Below are 21,297 nucleotides of genomic sequence, written 5' to 3'. Positions count from 1 at the left end.
TATTTCACCATGGCTGCATTGGCATTGTGTTTACAGAAACAAAATTTAAACAGAAAAGATTGCTTAGTACAAATGCTTTAATAAAAAATTACATTCTATAATTTTAATTTTTTTTTTTTTGCATTACAATAGCTATTTGAAGTTACTTCAAATGTCTCACCTAAAAATATTCATTGTAAACAGCATGTCTAGTGAATAGTCAATAAAACAGCCAAAGAAACCAGTGGTCTGCATCACTAATTAATATTTTATGTATTGTAATGATTGAGCATTATAACATTATGCAAGAACAGTCTCATAGTCTGCAGACCTATTTAATTCTATTTTATAAATATTCAATATACTCACTGCTATTGGGAGGGGGGTCTCGACATTCTCCCTCCTCAATGGTCACATCGTCTATAGCAATATCTCCTTCAATGCCAGAACCACGAATACCCTCCAAAACCAACTACACAAATGGAATAAGAATTGGATGACAAATCCGTCTTACAAATGAACCAGCGCACATTTTAATATTGCCCAGATTAACCATTATTAAGCATTCCATTTATAGTCACAGTTGATCTGAATATGTACACATGATTAAAGCCTTACAGAATAGTTTGCCACATCATGTAGTGCTAGAACTACCACATACAAATGGTTTTTAAGGATGTATATTTAGAAAATAAATGAAAATCTTAATAAGACCTGATGTTAGTAAAAAATTACTGATGGCAGTAAGACTTCAGTGTTATGATGGGAAATGGGTCTTAAGTGATTATTGTGACCATAGGCAGTTACTGAGCCAATGATTATGTGACTTTTAAGCAAAATATTTACTTAATGTATTTTTAACATGACAAGTAAAGCTTACTTGATAATAAATAGGCATTAAATAAGTAAAATGAGGTATACCATTAAATAAGTAAAATGCGGTATACCGCATTACCTTCTTATCGCCCAACCCCACTAGCTTAGTCATAATATATGTCATTAGTGTTGGCGAACAATTGTGCAAAATGTAATTTTTAGGTTATTTTGGAGTCGTGAACTTAGCTAACTAACTACATCAAAAGTGGACTGAGAACAAAGGTAGACTAATTTGGATAGCTAGCTAAAATAGCTGTCTTACATTATCTAGCTAGCTAGCTAATTAGCAAATCCTAACAACTATCTACCTAGTTAAGATACGCTTTCTTGTTAGCTAATGCGTTGTACAGAAACAGACATTACATTCTTTAACTGTTGTTATAAAGTGGTGACAGATTTTTCCATTGTTTTTTACTGAAACGTTAATGGTTTAGTAAAATCCCAAGAGTTGTTCAGTAGATTCGACATCTTTGCCGTAGCAAACATCGAGATGTTCAGTTTTCTTAATTTATTTATTTTACAGAATAATATGGGGAGAACAGCATCTACTTTGTGCTTTCTAAGCGCTTAATGAATAAAACATTTATAAATCTATGCACGCCTTATTGTGTAATTCTATGTATATCATTACATTACTGTATTAGTGTTAGGTTTAATAGTCATCAGAACACAATATATAAGACAATAATAGATTTATAATAACAGAAGACAATAATAAGATTTCATTAGCTGTGTGAGTGAGTGTGTGTTTGTAAAAAAACAAACAAACAAAAAACTGATATCTGTGTGTAAAGTGTCCTTGAGTCTGATGAGAAAGGACCTATGTGCTTAGTTTTCACTATCAAACTAGACATCAACAAGGCAAAAATACATGTGTGATTTCCTACCTGAAATGAGGATGTAGGATGGATGTTGACCCTAGCTTGCTTCCAGCGGTCACCTTGGTTCCCACTCAGGGTCCACACTGAGCTATCTTGTCCAGTCTGACTCTTCTGTCTTAAGTACACATTCAGTGTGCCTTTGAAAGAATAACCGTGCACTGTTAGAACTGGTAACTGGTAATGGAAAATGATAAAAGCCTTTTGTACTGTAGTTGCACTGAGTGGTCTGAAAATCAAGCTCTGAAACATTATTGATTACTTGAAACATATTTTAGTGGCCAAAATGTTTCTGCTATTTAGAATTGATGCTTTTTTTTTTTTTTTTTTTTTTTTTTTTTTACTGCATGCTGTCTTACATGAGAAACACTATGGGGCCCTAAACTGGGGTGAGGTGCTGAATATTTACTATTTCCTGCACCACCAAGCTTTTCAGTGCATATACTGTTGTGTCAGTGTAATGACCATGAACTTGAATTCAATGGACTGATTTGATGCGATAAAAGGGAGATATTTTTAAACACTTTCTTCTGTCAAGGATACAGGGTAAACAGTGTGTTTCATTTCCTTGCAAATGAGGAGACTGAGGCGAGTGCCTTTCACACACACATAGGAAAGTATAGTCATGCTAGGATACATTGCAATTGCCCTGGAGGAAAAAAGAAAAAGCTTCAAGGTGAAATGGAACATCAATAAACAAATAAATAAATAAATTAATGAAAATGCAAACGCTGAAAAGACTTATCTCTTTTGTTCTGCTTTTTGGATCTCATGCAAGCTATTGCATTAGAGGGGCAAAATGATTAGTTTTTTTTCTTTTTGTCATTTGTGCAGCCAGGCAGTTAGACAGAAGATCCTGTTTGGCTTTTGCTTTCTTAACCCTCACAGTCCCTGTAATGCTGTGTTGGGTGATCATGCCCTAGAGAGGTTAAATTAGCACTGCACATCTAATTCAGAGGGCAGACAGCTTTGCGAAGCATAAAATTGCAGTTACAAGCTTGTCTGTGGGGCCAGTGCAACTGCAGGTCTGGCATGAAGAGAGCATGAAGAAGACCTCAATCTGTTGGGACATCTTAAATCAGATTATGGGGGAGGTGATGCCCACTGCTCTGGATCACCTCTGGAAACTCTATTTAAATTGAGCAGGTTTCTTAGCTTCAAAATGAACCTAAATTGGACCTTAAATATTCAGTAATGAACTTTAAGGAGCTTTTTGGTCTGAAACTATCCTTTTATTTGCTGTTGCAATCTGGCTGTTTTACTTGTTGAAACTAAGCCCCAAAATACAAAGCCTGCTAAGTTCTATTCACTTGGGTAAATGCTTTGCTTGTGTGTACAAAATGCGGTCAGTACAACTATAAGTCCCAAAGTCATTGTTTTTCATAGACAGTATCTTACCTATATGCTTCCCATACATGTGGTAGTAGAAGCTAAAGCAGTAGGTTGGATTAAGGGCCACATTTCCATAGGGGCTTTTTGGAGCCACATTGAACAATGGGGTCAACAGACGTGCTTTATCTCCTTCCTGACGAGGCCGTGACGTTTCAATGTACATGTAATAACCTGTTCAAAACATACAAATGCACATAGGCAATGGACTGAAATATCACAAACCCTAAAAAATTAAATAATTCTTTGGTTCTATTGTAAGTGCCCTCACACAAGTTTAAATTAATAAAATGTCTATATTGTTAGAATATAATTAAAGGGGTTACTGAATTAAGTCATCTTTGGGATTAAAAATGTAAAAAGTTTTTTTTTTGTATTGCAGTCCTGGCAAACAGATAAAATAGGCATCTGGGATGGACATCAGAACAGTGCAACTCTAATTTTGAAAGAATTTATTGTGTAGTGTGGTAATGCATAGAAAACATCTATACACAAAGGCATTTTACACTTTAAAGCCTGTAAACTGTTCATTCTCGGATTTGCCTTTAGGTTTATATTTATTTCTAATAAAATTTGAGATTTTGTAGTTTTTGGAAAGCCCACTAGTAACTGGGCTTTTAACACTTTGAGCTTCTTTAGTAAGAGGCAAACAGGTCAGATCTGCCTCTTCAGGCACTAATCAATAGGCAGACAGTGACGAATGACAATCCCTCATAATTTCCATGTCAACCTGACTCCTAAATGAAAGGGACGCTGCTCCAAAAGTATCCCAAATGCTTCTGTGAAGCGTGTCTTGCTAGCACTAGATATCTTTGTAGTCAGATGATAAAGAGACAATATCAATCTTGAGAGAACAGCGCTGTGCCTAGACTGACATGAAATCCAGATGAGACCTTACTCACCAAGGAGTTAGGAGTCTAAAGAATATAAAAATTTCATGGTTTCACTGTTGCGATGTGCTGCAGAGCTTTATCTCTTCCCCTTAATGCACCAACAACTCCCAAATTCCCTCAGATCTGAACTTTGAAGTTCAATCTTTCAGTTTAAGTTTATATTTAATATTTCAGTGGAATTTTAATGCAAGTGCTGGCCATTACTCAGGGTGGTAGTCTATAAACCTGGCCCTTTACTGTCCTCATGGTAAATAATGACTGAAAGTAATCAATTGCCATACTCCAACCGGCTCACAGTATGGGGGTGTTGATTAACTTTGAAAAGGCTGATATTTTTCCTTTGAAGTTGGGAGGCAGATTGCTGCTAACTTAAATTGCTATTGACTCAGATGCAGCTCTTCAGACGTGCCTAGTGTTCATTGATAACATGCATTCAAATGTCTCACAAAAGTAGAACACAGCAATACGTTTATGGAGCCAAACCCTAAATATAAAAAATGCATCATATTTAACTTTTATTCAGTCCAGCCTTTCAAATAACTAATAATTGGAAATCAAAATAAATTTTTCTAGCTACTCAGTTGTGTAAAGCTACTACTCAGAACGCATTCTATCAGCTTTCTTTAGTCCAAGTAAAACACAATACTCTCCACATTTCTCTGTCTGTCCCATAATGCCATTTTGGTTAACTGATAAACACAACTGAATGAAGTGTTTGCTTCCAAGAGAAGCTAATGAAACTTGGGCCTCTTCATGACTCCTGAGCACTGACCAATCAGACATTAGTCCAAGTTATTGTCACAGGGGGTAATTCAGAGTGCTTCCTGAAGGCTGATGGAATCCCTCATTAGATAGATTTAGGACTCTTTACTCTCAGATGTGGAGCTTGGTCTTGTAGCAAACACTGAAGTTATCTTAAAGTGTTTTGCCAAACTAATAAAGTAACAAGTAACAAGTACATAAACGCAGAACATGCTGGTGATAATTCAGTCCATTCACCTGAATTGGGTTTAGCATTGTATTACAACCACAGTATCTGTTTAGGATATTTATATCTGCAAGAGAAAATAAAATTTAAATAATCGATGATGACTGTGTCTGGGCAATTGGTGTGTGTGATCACCTTGCTTTGAACCACTGCGGTCACTGCTGGGTCCAGTATTGGGGGTGTATTTGGTGTCCCTGATGGCAGCACTATGTCTTGTCCAATCAAATTCCTCTGTCTTGTCTTGTGTGAACATACAAATGGTTTCTTCCTCAAAGTTGCAATGGAATTTACCTATGGGGAACAAATAACATAAGTAAAGCTAATGATAATAATGACACAACATTCCATTCAATGGACCATTGTTATATGACACTCAATTTCATATTGTTGAATGTTAATGGAAGAATTGTTCTTAGTTTTTCTCTAAACTATAGACAAATTTAAAAGATACTCACTCCAATGAGGGTTTACGGGAGCTGTAAATCAGATAAGAAAAAGATGTTATAAAACATGAAACCGTAGCTGTGGGTGGGCTACAGTCAATAGCTCATTATTACTCTATAATAAAAGACAGTGGGGGAACTATTGGGAGATTGTTGTTTGTCCCTGGAGTGTAATTTGAAAGCGAAAGCGGTTCAGGCATCATTGCCTTTTATCACAGCTAGAGAGAAGGGAACGTGAGGTTGGGGGTAGGAGAGGGAGATGGAGGCTGGGGGGGGGGGGGGGGTGTTTGACAGCCTGAGTGAAATGGGATGTGGTGGGATGAGAGACAGTGAGGTGTAGTGGGGGATGGGAGACAGTGGGATGCGGGGGAGGGGTGTAGAAGAAGACCAAGGTTGCCATGGGGCTGTGCAATGCTTAGGTGAGCCAAGCAGACCTGTAGCTCTCCTAATTCAATTCCAAAGCAGCCTATCTGAGTGCCACAGTAATCCGCAAACTGCTTTGCAATCCATCGGAGAATTGGAAAAGGTTTCTGGGAACATGTGCAGAGTAGATAGTGAGACTGCAATGGATCCCAATTTAACCAACCAGACTGCAAAACTAAACTAAATATCAAAAACCTGGAGATATCATGTTTGAGATAGAAAAGGCGGCTGCATTCAAGGACCTGGATTTCCCGAAAAGCAGTGCTATGGAAATTCCTGTTGATGCTTGAATGATATACCATGTCTTAAAAGTTAAGTTTTAAGATTCAAATACACCATTTTAATACCATTTTATTAGAAACATTTGTTAATTAGAAACAGGGACTGGAATACTGTCCATCACAGGGCTGCCATTAGCTGCCATGGTTGGCAGACCACTCTCAGCCTGAGTCAGTGTCAATCACCAGTGGAGAATCATCCACTCTCCAAATAACAGCCAGTCAGCACTAGTCCTGTGGTCAGAAACTGAGCAGTAATGAATAGCACAGAGGGGGGCTGACAAATGGCAGTAAATGTGAACAAATGTCTATAGTCTATAACTGTACACTTGTCAAATGCAAATCAGATATGTGTAACTAATAAAGTGTCCAGCAAAGTGTAAGGTGTTTAATAAAGCAAGTGGATATTTTTCTCACTCAGCAAATGGAACTAATGGGAACCAAATCCAAATATTATCAGCAATATGTATTAAATGCTGAGAAGTGTTTTTATCCTTAAGAATTTTTACCTTTTTTCTTGGAGAAGAGCAAATAGTCTGGAGAAGAACAAATAGTCACATGCTATGATCAGACTTTAATGATGAGAAAATGATGACATTCACAAACTCATGGTGGACACAGAAAATAATAATGCTCATGATGGACACAAAAAATATAAACGTCTGTGCTTTGTGGAGGGTCAAAAAGGAGTGTATGTTTTCACAGGAAAATCATTAACATCAAGAATGAATGTAGTCTAGCTTTTCTCCAAGATGATTAAGTCTATGAATTCATATCAGTTATCCATGGCTATACTAAAACGATCTTTATCAAAAATATATTGTAAATCATTTTACTTTGTTTTCCTTTACATATCACAATCAAGAATTTAATTATACATCAGAGGTCTTATTTCTCCATCTGTAAACTACCCAGCTGTTTCTACACAGCGTAAGGACACACCTCCTGCCTATACTGAGCAGAACAGATGTATATTTGGAAAACATGTGCTACATTAACACACACTATAAATGATAGGCTCCCTCTCTCTTTTCATTTTTCCTTTTCTCTGCCTCTTGTCCTGACATGCATTTTCTCCCACTCTTTCTTTCTCACCAGATGTTAGAGAGCAATTAGAGTTGTAGATTTGAGAGGCAAAAAATGAGTCAACAACATTACACACATGAACAGTAACAGCATTTGTATTTATTTATGGTGCAGCACAAATGCGCTGCACCATAAATAAATACAAATGGTGTATTTGAAGGTATACAGATTGCCAGGGTGCCCTCAGCCCGGTTTGGGTGCTGGACTGGGTCCTATGGTGTACTGCAGGACTGCTCAGCTCTGCTACAGGAGCACTACAACCCTGCAGAGTTTAATTTCAACACATATGGACCCTGCTATAACGTATACTGTGTTAGTGGATGGAAGGGTATTAAATGAAATATCCACAAAGATTATGCTTATTTTCCACACAGATTTCATGTAATAGACCCTTCATTTCTGCCCCATTACATGTCTATGTGACATCTATGTAGATGGGAAAGAGAACTATGCAAATGGAAATTGTAATTTGTATAAAAATTCTTTAAAAAATATTAACTTTATTTTTTGAACAATAAGAACAATAGACATTGCAACAATAATGTAATGGTGCAATAAATAAACTGCAGCTTGGCAACAATGAATAATGACACTGGAATATTTTCTATATTCCATTTATGCAGCACTCTGATTACACTACCCAATCCTAAAGTCCTTGCAGTAAAAGGTTTTGCCTTAGAAATGTATGCTAGCCACTGTCTGTTATATTCTAAGAAACATGCAGTAATATGGAATAAACTCGAGCACCAAGTTTATTTCTCTCACTTGTGTTACCTTGCTGAAGTTTAGCTGGGACCAAAATATAATTTGAAACAGAGGCCTCCCAAGATGAAACAACTCAAAATACATACAAAAACTTCTATACCAAAATCAGTATTACAGGACAATATAACATGCACAAAAGGGAAACAGGAGCAGAGCCTGTGACTCCTCAGGCCCTTGAACACAACATCAGGGCCTCTAAGCTTAAGGCTACAGATACAGGTTCCTCTCTCACTGAAGAAGCTTAAAGTGCTATACTTACCTCCATCGAGTCCTTGAACTCTCAGGCTGGCAGGATGGATATATATATATATATATATATATATATATATATATATATATATATATATATATATATATGTTTTCCTGCCTTTGCAGTTCTTTTATAATTCTGCATTTGAGCTATCATTTTTTTATCCTATGTGATGATTTCCAAACATAAGTGAATTCTACAACTGCCTGTAGCTTTACTGGCATCATTTTGCACATGAAGGTCCCCAAGAAATATTTTTTCATTTTGAAGCAGTCAAATTGTCGTAACAGGATTGTGTAAGCCCAAGGCATCTGACTTCGCAACTGCAATGCACGGCCAAAAGACTTTCTAAACACTTTGGTATGTCTTTCCTTATTTTCTTCTAACACAAGCAGTATGTTAGCATCTTCACCACTATTCATATTACAATACTTGGCAGTCAACTAGAGTAGAGTGAAGCAGGAAAAATATAATAAATCTGATTTGAACCCTATTTTATTGTAAAGGTCTTTTAAAGTAGTATCTAATGATCACGTTTGATTTATACAGAAGCCAAAACCTCACACTATATCAGAGATTTAAAGGTTTAGGGTCAAAACAACCTGCCAAGACTTTCCATCATCCAGCTAGTTTCTTAAATTCATTAATGAAGTCAGGTAACAAAATCATAGTGAGTTTTTTTAAACTTTCTGAACCTGAACTATACTATATAACACCTCTTCACAGAGTGAACCCCTGTCTGGAGTGGGTGGTAATGCAAAGATCTGTACACATCTGTGGTTGCACAGAGATCTGTACACATATGTAGTCACACAGAGATAAGGGTGGTCATGCCACAACAGTCACTTTTATGCTACCAGTGAACAAATGGTCAGCTGTTATCCAGGACAGTAAATCAAAGTTGCAACAGGTGTGAGTTTCCTGTGTTGGGGGATATCATTATGTTGTTATTTTTGATTGGATAAATCTCTCCTTGGGGCTTTTGCTCTCTCTTTCTCTTCTGTTTCACTCATTCCCTCCCTGCCCCCTCTCTTACTGTTATTTATAACATGTATTTCCTTATTACTACTTATTATAACTAATTGTAATATGTACCTAATTGGCTTGTACTATGCCACTTATGTGAATCTCAGCTCTTCAGCTAGCTTTACATAATGTAAATGCTTGAGTACCTATTAGAGTGAAAAACCAGCTATAGTTAAATATATTGCCAATTCCCTGTGAGGTTTCAAATCTGTACACAGGTTTTACGAGGTTGAACCATTAATTGAGCTAGCTGAAGGGTAAACAAAGCAGGCTATTTCAGTATTACGGAACTTGTTGGCTACACATATTCTCATAACCTACGCTGGGTTATGCAAACTGAACTTGCTCTTTCCAATTTGGAGCCTGATAAATGTATTTTTACATGCATTAAACCTTTGGCTACACCTGTTTACATTGCTGGTTGTTGGTAAGATGGTAGGGGTAAATACATAAAATAAAATAAAAAAAACCTATACAAGGAAAGGGAAATACATATGTATAATATACTAACAGGCATTTTTGGCTAGCTATTTTTAGTGTCTGTACATAGAATGAAACAGAAATTGAATCAGCAAAAGGTAAATCATGTTCATAACTGTAGCATAACATTTGAGAAACAAATTGTCTTTCATATAAGGTAGCTATGTTTAAAGTTCACAAAGCATAACAAGAAAGAGCTCTAGCCAACATTAATCAGTTAGCAATGTTACTTCATGATGTAATAGTCCCCCCCCCCCCCCAAAGTCACTTGGTGGTGGCCTTTGTTTATGTTCTTTCTATGTTTTGCACATGCCTGTGTTTTTGATTTGCTACCATGCCTCTCACAGGTGGTGTATAAGGGGGTTGTTATGTTATTATGTTTATCCATTTAAAGGCCCTTTTGTTTTCATGACCACTGACAGTTATTGTGAATGTCACATTGGCTACTCTTGTTCCTGTTAGTGCACTTTTATGTTTGTATTGATTTTAATTCATTTCATTAAAGGCATCAGTTGGAAACTCAGATAGGCTTCCTCCTTTTTCCTTACTCATCCTCCACCCGTGACACATGAATTTCAAGTTTGCTTATCAAACCAGTAACAATTGCAGGCATGATAAATTGAAGGTGCAAATATATGTTGTTCTATTTCCATCCTTTTGTGCAGTCTATCTGGTTCATCTATATAGCTCATCAGATTGCAGCTAATATCAGGTACTTTAAGCTGAGTCTTGAAAATGTATTTTCCAGTCACACTGTTTGATGACATTGAACATTTAAGGAAATGATAGCAATCAATCTTTATGGTTTTAATGCTTAAAGATTTAATGCTTTTTCTATGACTGGGTTATTTTGTGTCATTTATCATGCTGTGACACCCAACTGTTATAATTCCCTCTTGTGACGTGATGGTTCCCATGACACCCACACCTCATGGCTTTGTTTTTGTTTTGGTGTAGCCTATGTCCTGTCTTGTGTACTGTTCTTAATGCCCCAAGTATTGCTCATCTGTTTTTTGATATCTGAAATCTGTTGCTTCTTTCTAGAAATGTTTTTTGATTGTCAGCCTCATTTATTATTATTATTTCACTCTTACATTTATACACTTATTATCAAACTGATCTCTCTCTCTCTCTCTCTCTTTGTATGCCTGTTTCGACTTTCTTTGTTCCTAATTTTTCTTTTATTACCCCTGCTCCTTACAATGGACAGACGCATATAGCATAGAGTGCTAATAAGTGCAAAGGTTTTTTTTGAAGGTCAGTAAGGCTATGAAACATTATTGTTTGGCACTCAAATGTTGACATTGTGATGTATGTGATCATAACTGCATAACTGATCATATCATATCATATCATATCCAGATCTCCATTGTATGTATGTAATATTGACATATGCCATCTTTATTTTAAACATGTTTTTGTTCTTCAGCCCGTGCAGTGAGAGAGACTTTTTAAAAATGCTGTCCAGGCTTACTGGGGAAGCATGTAAGCAGGCTAAAAGCTCTGTCCAGTAGGAGTTAGCAGCATTGAGGATTCAGTTCCTTTCTGAGTGGAATTTGTTATCTTTTAGAGGGATTTCAGCTGTGAAGAACCTTTTGGAGGGGGACTGTGTTACTCCAAGCTCAACTCCTGTACAGCCGGTCAGTCCTTACCTGCCTCTCACATAGATGGAACTGCAGTCTGCATTTGGAGGTCCCTCTCGCCTCTGCTCATTACTGTTTTGGCTGCACCTACTCTGCTGCCCTCAGTGCTGCTCCTGACTCAGTCCTCTAATATTGCTTGCCAAGTCCAGATTGTTGACATTATCCTCCAGAAACCATGTGTTGGGGGGGGTTGGTAAGGAAGACTGCTCACCTGTTTCTTGTTATCTCCACATTATCTCATATATTTCTACCCTTGCTGTGCCTAACATTGTTTGCCAAGTGTTTTGTTTCACATGTTGTTTAATGAGCTCTTACTTAGTAGAGTTATTAAGCTATTGATTTGCCTGGTTTGATTTTGTTATCTTTTTTTCTGTGTTTAGTTCATTCGTTTCTCTGACTCGCCTTTCCTTCAGTAGCCAGTTTGTTAGTGATTATGCCCAGTCTGGCTGTTTTTCTTCTCTGGGTTGCCTTTTGGATTGACAGCATCATTTATTATTAGATTTTATATATACGCTGGCGCATTTTGTTTTCACTGATGGTCTGTACTTGCTTCTTGGGTACTTTGACAGTATTGGTAGTAGTAATGTCAAGAGCATTGTAGTTGAGGCTGAGTCAAGGACACATCGAGTCTGAGTCAAGACCAAGACCATGTGAGGAAGGGATAAGACAGAGACCAGTTTAAGATTTTCATATTCTAAAAATAAAAAGAAGCAAAATATATTTATAGTTAGTTTTACATTAGTTATCCATCAAAGATACTAATACACAATATATTGTATAGTAATTGTATTGTATGTAAACTTTTATATATATGTAAAGTAAATGTAAAGTATAACATTAAATAATATAGAGTTTACATTAACTATATTGTAATATCAGTCCATATCAGTAATATCAGCAATATCAGTATTGTAATTTTTGGAGGTAAATGATAGACATTTCTCTGTTCCTACTATAAAAGTTTTTAAGTAGTCAAAACCTTGAAATCATTGAAGGATCAATTAGATGTAATAATAACAACAGATACGCCTGACAGATATTCCAAACTATATCGACAATAATAATAATAAAAACAATAACAATAATAATAATTTTACAAAGCTTCCATATTTGTTGTGGACACACAAATAAGATTTATAGTACTTAAATAAAATTAAACAAATTAGCATTTGAGAATGGAGATTATTTCAGGCTGCTACAATAGTTAATATGGCAGCAAAGGTCTGTTTTACATGCTATAGTATTTAAAACCCTATGCCATCACAACAGTAATGAATGTTATTTACTTGCTATGGTAATATTTGCTGATGTATTTGATAGTGACTACAAAGCACTTCTGGAAGTTGCTCTGGACATGGGTGTCTGCCAAATGCTGTAAATGTAAATGTAAATGCTACTTGTCAAGGAAAAATTAGAAGCTTACAAATTGTGCATGAACATGTGTTAACTAATGGTAAAAGCTGTTCTGTTTAAGCATATTCATTTTTTTCATAAGAGTGTGGTTGAATGAAAATATACCCTAATGCATGACTATTCTAAAAAATTAACTTATAATAATATTAATGTTGTCCATAATATTAAACTTAGATAGCCACAACTGCATCTCAAATGAGGTCAAGACAAAGACAAAGACCAATTATGGTTTCAAGACTGGTATTGGGCTTGTGTAGTACAAGCTAACTGTTAGTATTGTGATAGAAGTGTTACTGTAGCATAATGGCAATATAGCTCCTTTGTTAGTAAGTGAAACACACACTTATTCTCTCATATATATATATGTATGTATGTATGTATGTATGTAAATGTCTGCAGAGGGAGGGACTGACAGGAGTTATCTGGCCTAGGGTACCAAAATGGTCAGAAACAGCCCTGTCTGTCTGCCTGTTAGCATCTCATTCTCAGCCTGTTAATTCTATCTGAAAAGGGCATAAATAGAGGCAGGACGTTGGAAGCTTTCCAACTCCACAGCCAGCCATTTTGAAAACTTATGTGCTAAGTAACTGCTATACAGCATGACAAAATGGCACAGTCCCTTCCTTTTTCTCATTTGCTTATCAATTAGTGTAGTGCCATCCAAGCATGGACTTGAACTGAGGCCACTGCAAATATCATTTAACAAACACAGCTTAACATTTGCTACAGTTGGTAAATGGCTTGTTCTGTGGAAAAATGACATCAGTTAACACAAGAGGAAACAACAACCTAATTGAAAAGTCAATGCAGAAATATCAGGACAGATCTAAAGTTCTTTCAAGATAAAAAGGTGATATTGGCTCACTTACACAAATTTCAGATTGCGCCTCAACCCCCCCCCCCCCCCCCCACCAAATAACGTATAATCAGCATGATAACATCAATAACAAACCATAAAAATACTGTTTACATTCATTTCTAGGGAAGCATTTTAAGGCACTGTCTACCAGATTCACAGCATTTAACAGCCAACATATACATTTCACTGTCTGTGACAAGCAATTAAAATGTACTAAATCCTAGTTATAAAGCACATCTCTAAGCTAGAAGAGCTCCATATGGGGAAAGGTACACCATCGTTCCAGATAGCCCTTTAATATGAGCCTAGGAGCAAAATGACTTTGCCATTGAAAGGACGGGAATAGAGTAGGGTGAGAGTGTGCCTCAGCTTCTTCAATTTTTTCAGTGCTAAAACTTCCATTACCTGACACAAAAAGCCCTAGCACAGCCTTAAGGGCTTGATATAAACTTCAGACTTCACTAACTGGGTGAGCTATAGAATATGATGCAAGTTGGGAAAGAGGATGAATGGGTACATACTTGAATAAATTACTGAGTAGATGAATGAAGAAAAAGATTAACCAATATTTAACCATTGAGTATTTCTATAGATTGAGTGTATTGATGAAATACATGGTAGGACCTTGGGCAAGTGAGTGGGGCAGAGTTGAAGAGTGAGTGGCAGAGTGAATGAATGAATAAGTGGGAAAGAGTGAGTGAATGAGTGAATGGAAAAAGTTGGTGAATGAGTGAATGTGAAAGAGTTGGGAGAGCGAGCGAATGAGTGAAGCTGTTGCGTGATTGAACGAACTGCATAAACATTACCTATAAAGGGATTTACTGCCTAAAACATGCAAGCCTTATATGACCTTCAACAGTACACCAGACTGAATATCCATTATGTGTGTCTTTTCAGGTAAAGGCTACCCTTACCTTTAGTCACAGGATGCATTCGTTTTTGCAAAAGGTTTCAGAGTCTTAAATGTCCTTTTAATGAGCCTGTTGCACAAAACTCTTGCACAAAGGAGTGAACCTAGGTGTCTGGGGAGAGCACTCACTCTTGTGCATCCAGCTGTTACTATGTATCTTTGCAACATACCTCCCATGTAAGAAAATCACCTGAAATTTGATGCAATGAGTTTTAAGAAATTTTAATTGTAAATACTATTGTAAGTACTGGATATTTAACTCACTAGATGACAAGTAAAATGCTTACCCAAAATACCTAAACCAACAAATATTATCCCTGTTCTACTCTCGGCCAGCAGAGGTCTCTATGACATAAAAAACAATTCATAAGCCGCTCAGCTGTCTGTATAACCCACAAGAATGTCTCTTATAAGGTATCTCATCATTGTGGCAAATATTATTATATCCACAGTATTGTACTCAGATGTGTTTGGCTTAAATATGAGCCAAATGATGAGACAGAAATAAATTTTTATGACATTAATTTAATTCTGACTATTATACAGCTTCTAGACATACATGCTACTACACACTGCTTGTCTAGTGCTTCTCATCACAATGACAGCAAAAAAAAACTTTGTTTGAGCTTTGCGTTCTTCATTTGTAGTCATGTCATTAGGATTTGACAGGTAGACAATTTACAGATCCATCTGTGGGCCTGCAGGAGGAGTCTGCCTGTTGTGGGAAGCATGGCCATTTAATGATTTCACCTATCACTTTTGTGACGTCTCTCTTTCTGAAACAAGGTTATATGTTCACTCGTGTATTGCATGCCTAGGAGAGTCAGAGAATGAATGTCTTTGTTCTGTGGTGAAAGTAGTGCAGCTGTGCACTACTTTTCACTACCTTTTGGAGGCAAAGAACTGATGGCAAGGTGATAAAAGTAACATTTTGTTTGTGGTTGGGAAGACAAAGACTCACAAGTGTTTGTGAATTTATTTATTTTTTAATCACTACAGTCTAAAGCAATAATGGTTTTAAATGGTTTCAACCACTTAAAAAATCCAAACTGACCAGATGTTTTAACATGAGCAAATAAATTTAAATACATTTCAAATAAAACAATGACTAATATTAATATTGGTTTCACCCTTCAAAAATGTGTCTAAAATGCTTTGCAGAAAGCCTGTCATAGATTATTTTGAGGAATGAGGTGTCTGGTGGATGAAAGTTTGCTCAACACAGTTGTTTTCTTGTTCAAACGTCTATCATGACTGGACTTCTAATTTCTGAGAATTACTTATATAACTTGTTGAGCATGATCTGAAAAATGGCTGTGGTTTTGTATTGTATGAATCAGCGAGAAACTAAAATCTTTGTTTTGTGAAATGACATGAGGCCAGATACTCACCACTGTAGTGGATGATCCTTTCAGTGGAGTCTCCCTCTCCAAAGCGAGTGATGGGTGTGAGGCGCACCTGGTAGGCCTCAGGTTTGACAAGTTCAGTCAGGTTGTAGGTAAGGAGCTCCCCTTTCTGGATGTCCCCCTCTATGGGGATCTCCTGCTCCCACCATCTCTGCTGCCCCACCTGAGACGAGAAAAAAGGTGTGTGTATATATATATTATAGTATTCGTTTAAGGATTATTAGGTTTATAAAATTGTTGTAGGTGTAGAACTGTGTCACCATTCCACCCAGTCAATTCTGATTCACAGGCCAACCTTAAACCAATAAATATGAATGTGGTCTACCGACAGTGACTGTGGACTTGGCTACAGACACAGTTGTTTAATCAGTGAAAGATAAACTAAAAGAACTGTGAGAAAGTTTCTTTTGTTTTATTTTTTTTTTACCTTCAGTCTTGTTTTTAGTATAAGAAATGCATGTTCACTAAGGTCTGGGTCAGGTGACTGACTTCATCAGTTAGCAACATTTACATTTCTGGCCCTAGAAAACTCTATAGCTGATTTAGCTATAGTATGATTCGGGACACTGAAGCATTTGTAAAGATCTGAGAAGTTAAGATGTTTCTGTACTTCCTAACCTATCCTGCAGTCATGTCACAAATGAAGGCAAATGAGTGAGGTGCATTGGCAGCCATACTGTATAACTGTATAACCAACTGCCATATGACTTTTTATCGAGTAAAATGGGAGGACCATTAACACAAAGGACTATAATTCCTGATATGAATGTACAGATCGTTGAACACAAAAAAGTGTCATTGTCCAAATACACACAAACAGCATTATATCACAGCCTTCATCTTCTGTCACAAACATTATAAAATCATTAAACATACTCTAGTCCCCTTGAAGTTAGTGAGATTGTTTGAATGTTTACATACAATCAGGAAGATAAAAGAAAACTAACAATTCTATATAATTTAAAACCAATTCTCTAATGTTAACGTTCTTTTATAGAAATTCACTGTAACATTCAACTTTTATTTCAAACCTAACCTAGTTAACAATTATTCACATTATGGTAATGATTATCCTTAAAACACCACCCCTTACCCATTAATCTCAGACTACAGTTGTATGGCTTGTTCAGTTTATAATGAACGTTGAGCAAACATCACATGCAGACTTTTAGACCTTTCATTCACATATAGACCAGAGGTGAATTTTACCAACAAAGAGTTCCAAGAAAGAAATACATGGGAGGTAGCAATTAGGCTATTAATAAAGACACAGAATGGGTGAAAATACACATTTGTGAGTGTACAGTAAGATGAGTGAAGCAGTAAATTGATTCTGACAGAGTATTTTAGCTTCCTGACCCCTCAATTAACTTTTTAAAAGTGTTAAACTTTTTAAATGAGTTACATTAGTTTAATATAGAGGGGATTCAATTCTCTCTTCCAAAGTGCAGCTTAAAAGGAACCATTGTAAGCCTAAATGGGTTTTGGTTGATTCCTCTTATAGCCATCATGGCAGATGAGAGGCCATATCTAATTAAAATCAAGCACCAACAATTTCGTTCTTGGTTCCTCCAAGGACACGGAACTGAATAAACAGTCAACTATAATCGCTCAGTAATCACAAGATGCAGGTTTGAATTCAACTGAATGTGTTTTTTCCATCTCCATGTTTGAGAAGGCTATACATATTGCACTGCATTTTTCATATCTGTGTCAATTAGAAACTTGAATAACATTGTGGGTCATTTCAAATTAATGTTTAAAATTCCAAATGTTTCTGATGGCACACACCAAAAACATTTTGATTAAAGAGCAGCAAAGCTGTTTTTATATTATAATAAGTAAGCATAAAAATGAAAAAGAATGAATGCAGTGGCTTTCTTACCACCACAAGCACAGCAATGTGATATAAACATGCATCGCATTAATTGCAAACATGCTCTTAGCTTGCAGTATTGGTGTGTGACAACTGCATGAGCTGTATACACACAATGCTAGGAGAACAGTGTTTGGAATACTGGCTGTTGATTCTGGCCACATAATTTTTTCCCAGAAGACTCTGCTGAGTGGCAGGTTTAACCCAAACAGATGCCCATGGCAATTGGACCAGCAACTGTGGGTCTCACTGGAGTCAAATAAAAGATGAACGTCTAAGTCTGTAAAGGGAGGGGCAGAAGGGGAGTGAGGCAGCAACAGCTCAGAGAACTTGCCAGCATTCCCATCAGGGCTTCAGTTGCGTCTGGTAACGAGATTTCCATCTCAAGATCCAATTACTCTTTATTGCTTCTGTGCAATTTCTAATTCCATGCCTGCAGATTTTACATAGAGCAAAGGCATTGGTGGAGGGGTATGTTAGACAAAAATGGAACTTTCTGACTGCACTCCATTGTTCAAAACTTGGTAAAAACACAGATAAAATGAAAGGATAAGAAGAAAACAAAAAACAGTGGGTAAATAGTACCAAAAATCTCAAAGGTTTTAACATTTTTATAAGCATTTGATCCTACTTAGAAAATGCTAACGTGAAAACTCAATTTTCTCCCATTATTCAACATGACAGAATTTCAATAAGCCAAGAAAATCACTGTTAACACTCCCCAGAAGAATTGTGGAGCACCTGAAGTCAACAATGTTTTATATCGACACAAAATTGTTTTAAATGGAGCACCCCTCAGTACCCTATTAGCATCCACTGTCATTAAAGGACTGAAAACTGCTTATTCTTTTAGTTCACAAACATACTGATTCTGTAGAGACAACACTCGTATCTTAACACATTCTTGAGCAAGCCACTCAAGTGCTGTGCCTGCGAGAACACAGCACATTTCTTGAACTGTACAAGTGAGTGGGATGAAAAGCTAGAAGAGAGGAAATATATAAGAAAGAAAAAAGATGTTTGAGAACTGACTGATTATGATCTATAATTAGATTAAAATCTTTGGTATGTGTAAAATGACATAACAAGATGATGGAATGGCACCTTCTAACTATCTATTTAAACAGGGAGAAAAGGTTCTATAAATAGTAAAGCTCTGTACATAAATACAATTTGTTTCCACTGTAGAATACAGAATGTCAAGATGGCAAATAAATATCCATACATCCTATGTATCATTACCACATCAATACTGTTTGTGTGTTGTAAATGTTTCACTTTATACCATACCATGACCGCACTGCATAGCTGAATGTTCTGCAAACATCTACTTGCGTCATACACTAAAGTAATTTTGGTGTGGACAGGACATGGATGACAGGCTGCCTACTTCAGTGCTTTTCCAGCAGGTGTTGATGGCCATCCCAATTAAATAAAAAATAACTGATCTCTAAGATATTATACTGGCTTGCCTTGTTTAGTACACTGTGTAATAAGGCTATTTTTCTGTGATACACGACTTCCATAAAGTATCTGGGTTGCAGTATCTAGTTAAATCGTCCTCCATTAATAAATGTTCTCTCGATAAATGATTCAATCATCTATATTTCAACTTTATTGAGCCACAGATATACATAGGTTCCTTACTTTGACAGTTACATCAGTACATGTAATGTAGTTGCTGTGGTTCATGTATTTTAAATAGCATTGTTACAGTTAAGCATGTAACAAAGTGAATAAATCAGCAAATGCTGCAAAGCAATGACTCTGGTTCTCATTCTAAAGTTACGCACAGTAACATTCCTGGATTAGGCTGCATGTGTGAATTGAATAGGGTTAATGGATTTTCTGAAATTAAAGCAAAGAACATGGACTGCATACCTGCAATCTAAACAATAAGATTAACAAACCAAAACAAATCAAAATACAAATTTGAGAATTTGAAAAGCTTGGATTTAATAACTACATGCTGCAGATCTATTGGTTTAAAACTATAATATCTGATACACAATGAATTAAATGTGTAGAGTTTGTGTCACAACATAATACACAGCACCACCTTCATTTATATCCATTATGTTAGAAGACAATGATTTCAACACCACATGTGGAGGAGTTGCCAAGAGATGCAGAGAAAAAGCTGAAGTTTCACTTCTTGAACAGGCTCACTGCCATAAGCATCCTGTAGGGTCACATTCATGATATGTGCATTATTATATTAGGTAATGTAATTTTCATCAACTCCTCATTATCTCACACTCCAATAATGAGTGCATTACAGTATTACTACACAGCAGCAGTTTCTCCACTGGTTTTCCCAGTTTGCCATAGCCACCTGCGCATAGCTTGAGATGCCAGTTGTCAGACATTTTTGATTATGACTCCATTTGAGCATAATTATTACACTCAAGTTGGTGAACTCAGCTCATTTTAAGTCTTTGGACATTTTGCTTAACATGAGTCTTGACATTTCCCTTCCTGTTCAAATGACCTTTATTCAACCACCAGCATCTAAGAAATGAATGTAGATTCTCTCCCTTTAATCTACAAGGCAGAGAAACGTGACCCTTAAAAATTTGGAGTTAATTACAAACATGGGATGCTTGCATGCCCTTTGATGTTCAGGTGACCCCGTATTTTGCTGTGGTTGCAGGCAAATAAGATGTCAGCTAAGACAAAATTAGATCCCAAGTCAATCAGGAGATAATTACATTTTCATTCCAATGTTTTCCTTTTATAATTCTTCCTTGAATGAACATACAGTATTTGGAAATGACCCTCCCTCCTTCCAAGCAAAAAAGTAAAATAAGTCCTGGGATCTGCTGGTTGTGCTAGACCTAACAGAATTTAATGTGAATGGCTTCACAAAGGTGACGTTGTGATTCCAGAAGAGAGGTAAAAGTTAAAAAGTTGTCAGTTGTCTCTCTTATCGACAAATTAACTAAACCCTTCCTCTACCCCAACAGACAGACACGCACAGACAAACACACAGACACATGCACATTTGTTCAGTCCTTTTGTATTCTGCAATGTAATATATATTGCCAGTTGGAGGTAAAATGCCTTGTTGCTATGGCAACCGGGCCCCACTTTTCATTCATGACATCGTTCAGCAAATCTTGCTGTATAAAGAGTGAGAAAGTGAGTGAGAGAAAGGGAAAGAGAGACACAGAGAGAAAGAGACAAAGGGCATATGATAGAACCAAAAAAAATGAAATGAGGGGTGTATTGCCCTGATATAAAATCGACTCTAAGTGTATAGAGACACAACAGGATTAAAATCCATGTTGGAGCAAGGAAATTATTTATTTGGCGTAATTAACAAACTCATTAGTATTTGATTTAAGATGCCTATGATTAAATGTGTTGGTTCACTATTCAGTACACACTAATTAAAGCAATAAAAACTGTTCTGAAAGAACTGCTAATAAATATT

At 36.5% G+C, this 21,297-nt stretch overlaps 1 protein-coding gene across 2 annotated transcripts in view; it reads right to left on the bottom strand.

Moving 5' to 3' along the window:
* The window catches only part of mdga2a (MAM domain containing glycosylphosphatidylinositol anchor 2a), a 132,542-nt gene that overhangs the window by 2,321 nt on the left and 108,924 nt on the right, over positions 1-21,297 (bottom strand). For both annotated transcript variants that reach the window (XM_027000392.2, XM_027000393.2), the window contains exons 11-16: positions 15,971-16,148; positions 5,459-5,479; positions 5,139-5,294; positions 3,132-3,296; positions 1,743-1,873; positions 349-451 (exon numbers count right to left, since the gene is read on the bottom strand). In XM_027000392.2, the coding sequence (XP_026856193.2) occupies positions 349-451; positions 1,743-1,873; positions 3,132-3,296; positions 5,139-5,294; positions 5,459-5,479; positions 15,971-16,148 (754 nt within the window). The remainder of the gene's footprint in view (positions 1-348; positions 452-1,742; positions 1,874-3,131; positions 3,297-5,138; positions 5,295-5,458; positions 5,480-15,970; positions 16,149-21,297) is intronic.

Source organism: Electrophorus electricus, chromosome 13 (genome assembly GCF_013358815.1).
Source record: "Electrophorus electricus isolate fEleEle1 chromosome 13, fEleEle1.pri, whole genome shotgun sequence".
Taxonomy (NCBI): Eukaryota; Metazoa; Chordata; class Actinopteri; order Gymnotiformes; family Gymnotidae; genus Electrophorus; species Electrophorus electricus.
This window is presented reverse-complemented; position numbering and strand designations above follow the sequence as displayed.